Genomic DNA, 2,750 nt, shown 5'->3' with positions numbered 1-2,750 from the left:
TCAAAAAAAAAACAGCAAGCCCTATGTTGCAAAAAAAATCGCAACAAGTTCTCTGTTACAAAAAAAATTGTAGCAAGACATCTGTTGCAAAAATAATCTGCAACTTAACCTAGCTTGCAAAAAAAAATGTAACATTACCGGTGTTACAGAAATTTTCTGCAACTCAACATGTGCTGCAATAGTAGTAGATAATCCTCAATCGCTTAATTCATCAGATTGGACGGCTCGCGAGGCGACCGATCTTTAGGGCGCCCTTTTTTTACCAATCTTTGTTCGTTGTCTCCTAGAGGGAGCATTCTGCACGTGCTGTGCCAGGATTGCTTACGTTTGTTTTCATCTTTCTTTTATTTGATTTTTGAGAAGTTTTGTATTACGAACTATGTTCCGATGTGTACCCGCCTCCTTTTCCAGGAGGCGTATGGAAAAAAATGTCCAATTGAAAAAGGCAAGTCTCGAATCTTTCTGCAAAGCAGAAAAGTATTTCCCGTGTGGTTACAGTATAATGAATTTTGAATTTTTCAAAGTACTACCAGAATAAAAAGTTGAGTGACAAGTAACAACAGACAAGGCCCATGCACAAAATCAGACTCCAAGTTAAAAGTCCGTCGCACAACATAACTGAGAATAGTCGGATAACATAGGAGTTATACAGGGTAGATAATATTTACTTTAAAGTTATAATCGAATCACACAACATAAGTTATACTTCCTTTGTCTCAAAATAAGTGCCTTGACCTTAGCACAACTTTACATTAGAGTTAGTACAAAGTTGAGACACTTATTTTGGGACGGAGTGAGTATATAGCCAAACTTCCGATAAGATGCCCTTGGCAAACTTCCAACAATGTTGGTTGGTCTTGTCCGGCTGACGTCTTTAGGTAAACAATTGCCTCCACATGTGTAGTGCTTGGAGGTTTCAAATAAACACCGGTCTCACGATATCGTCCTTGTCCACAACAAGGAGGGACCAAGCAACGGTTACCTCCAGCTCAGCATCATCAACGTTAAATTTCTTCTGGCTGAAGCCAAAATATTTGGATGCCAAGGAGACATGTCCTTCTACGATGATATCACCGGATGACGAGCAAGTCTGTACGACAACTTTCAGGCTGCCTTCATGTTCTACAGAGACCACACGCCTCGACAGATCAAGGTAGCCCTCTGAACCACTGGGCATTGCTTTTTTAAAACGATCAAGCAGCACGACTTCACCAGATGCGGCATTAGCAACATAAGTAGGTTTACCATCGATGATCTTGCGTGAGTATGATGTTGTCGAGCAAGAAACTCGGCATCGACTTTCAACACGCTGCCGTGTCCCCTGTTTAACAACACGGACACTGCAGATCGTGGCCTGGATCGTCTCCACAAGCCGCTCGACGCATAACTCTATTTTGCAGAAGCGGTTCTCGAAGCAGATGGTATGCACACCAGGATGACGAGCGTAGAAATCGCAAGTTGCGCTGATCAATGCTCTATCTCGAGACACTGCTCCACGTTCAACTTTTAGCTGAATTTCAAAGCGAACAGGGTCTCTGCAGAGAATTGCACGAGACGGCCCAATCAAGCGCAAATATGGATTCTGCAAGCATTCGTCAATCACCCCGTTAACTACTAATCAACAAGAGATGAAAAAAAAACTCAGGGAGACATGTGCAGAAATATACCCCCCAAAAAAATGAAAGCAAAGATATTATACGTACGTGTTGCCTGATTCTTTGGGGCGTTATCCTACTGTGCGTGATGAGAAGGTTGCGATTGTTATCGACACTGTCCCGAGCAGCAACCACACCATACACAGACAATGGCAATTTGAAGCCACCTTTAATTTCTGTTAGTTTAATGGAGAGGATCTGCAAGGTCTCCGCGACGATAGCATCGTCTAAGCTGGGTTTAGGTGTCAAGTGTGTGAAGTGCATGGAGCTCAATTACGCTGCATGCAAGCACCAAAGAGAAGCATGTGTTAGAAATCAAACATGAACTAGTCTTAGATAAGCAAAAGGGCAAATATATTCCCTTGCCGCTTGTACAAGGAAGGTCGATCAACCAAAGGTAAAGGATGGGAGGAATTGAAAACTAGCTACCTAAAGAAAATTAAAAGTGCATGCATGTCAACTCACTTGTGTCTTCGAAGAAACCGCACCCCTCGGGTCCCCGTCTAGATTCCCAGGCCCTTCTGTAGCAAGGGAAATCCTCTTCCTCAGCGGCTATCTCCTCCTTCTCCATGGTTAATTCTTGGACTGATTTGTCTATGTCCATCTCGTCAACAACTTCCAATCTGCCGGAAGATATGGGTTCGGCCATGGACGTCGCCGGACCAATCTCCTCGATAGTTATCTGCTTCCGTTTGCCCAGCTCGTCCTCGATGCTCGTCCACTTCCGGCGATTCTTCGTCCGGCTATTTTCTTTCGACCAGATTGGAACTTAGGGTTTCTACCGAAGACGTGATCAGGGTGGTATATGATCATATATATTTATCTTGCGAGCCTTATAACCAGCCCTGTCCGACCCGGTTAAGGACATCCAGAAGCACCGGCCCCAATCGGATACGTACCGTACGTGCCATGGAGAATAATACAATCTCGACCATTTTTCTTCTTTATCTCTATTTTGGGCATCTCCAAGGCTGACTTGCAAATTTGCTCTCGTAAACGTTCGCTCAATTAACCAGACGAAATTCATGCAAACACGATGGATTTTCATATGAACCAAATGAAATTCATTACATTTTGAACATTTTTTATTAAAAA

General features: G+C 43.2%; 1 protein-coding gene across 1 annotated transcript; it reads right to left on the bottom strand.

The window, feature by feature from the left end:
• Positions 1-658: 658 nt before the first annotated feature.
• Positions 659-2,441, bottom strand: LOC123042357 (uncharacterized). Its single transcript, XM_044464829.1, has 3 exons — positions 2,121-2,441; positions 1,704-1,933; positions 659-1,582 (listed from the first exon to the last, which is right to left on the bottom strand). Exons 2-3 carry the CDS (start codon positions 1,917-1,919, stop codon positions 917-919), a joined length of 882 nt encoding a protein of 293 aa, XP_044320764.1. The 5' UTR covers positions 1,920-1,933; positions 2,121-2,441; the 3' UTR covers positions 659-916.
• Between the last annotated feature and the right edge of the window lie 309 nt (positions 2,442-2,750).

Source organism: Triticum aestivum, chromosome 2B (assembly GCF_018294505.1).
Source record: "Triticum aestivum cultivar Chinese Spring chromosome 2B, IWGSC CS RefSeq v2.1, whole genome shotgun sequence".
NCBI lineage: Eukaryota > Viridiplantae > Streptophyta > Magnoliopsida > Poales > Poaceae > Triticum > Triticum aestivum.
Note: the sequence above shows the minus strand (reverse complement) of the source record. Positions and strands in the feature narration are given on the sequence as shown.

Bases quoted from the DNA above. Each gene is read 5' to 3' on its own strand.
- LOC123042357 (XM_044464829.1), bottom strand. From the start codon at position 1,919: ATGCACTTCACACACTTGACACCTAAACCCAGCTTAGACGATGCTATC. The intron at 1,583-1,703 runs GTACGTATAATA...GAATGCTTGCAG, and splicing joins CCCAAAGAATCAGGCAACAC to AATCCATATTTGCGCTTGAT.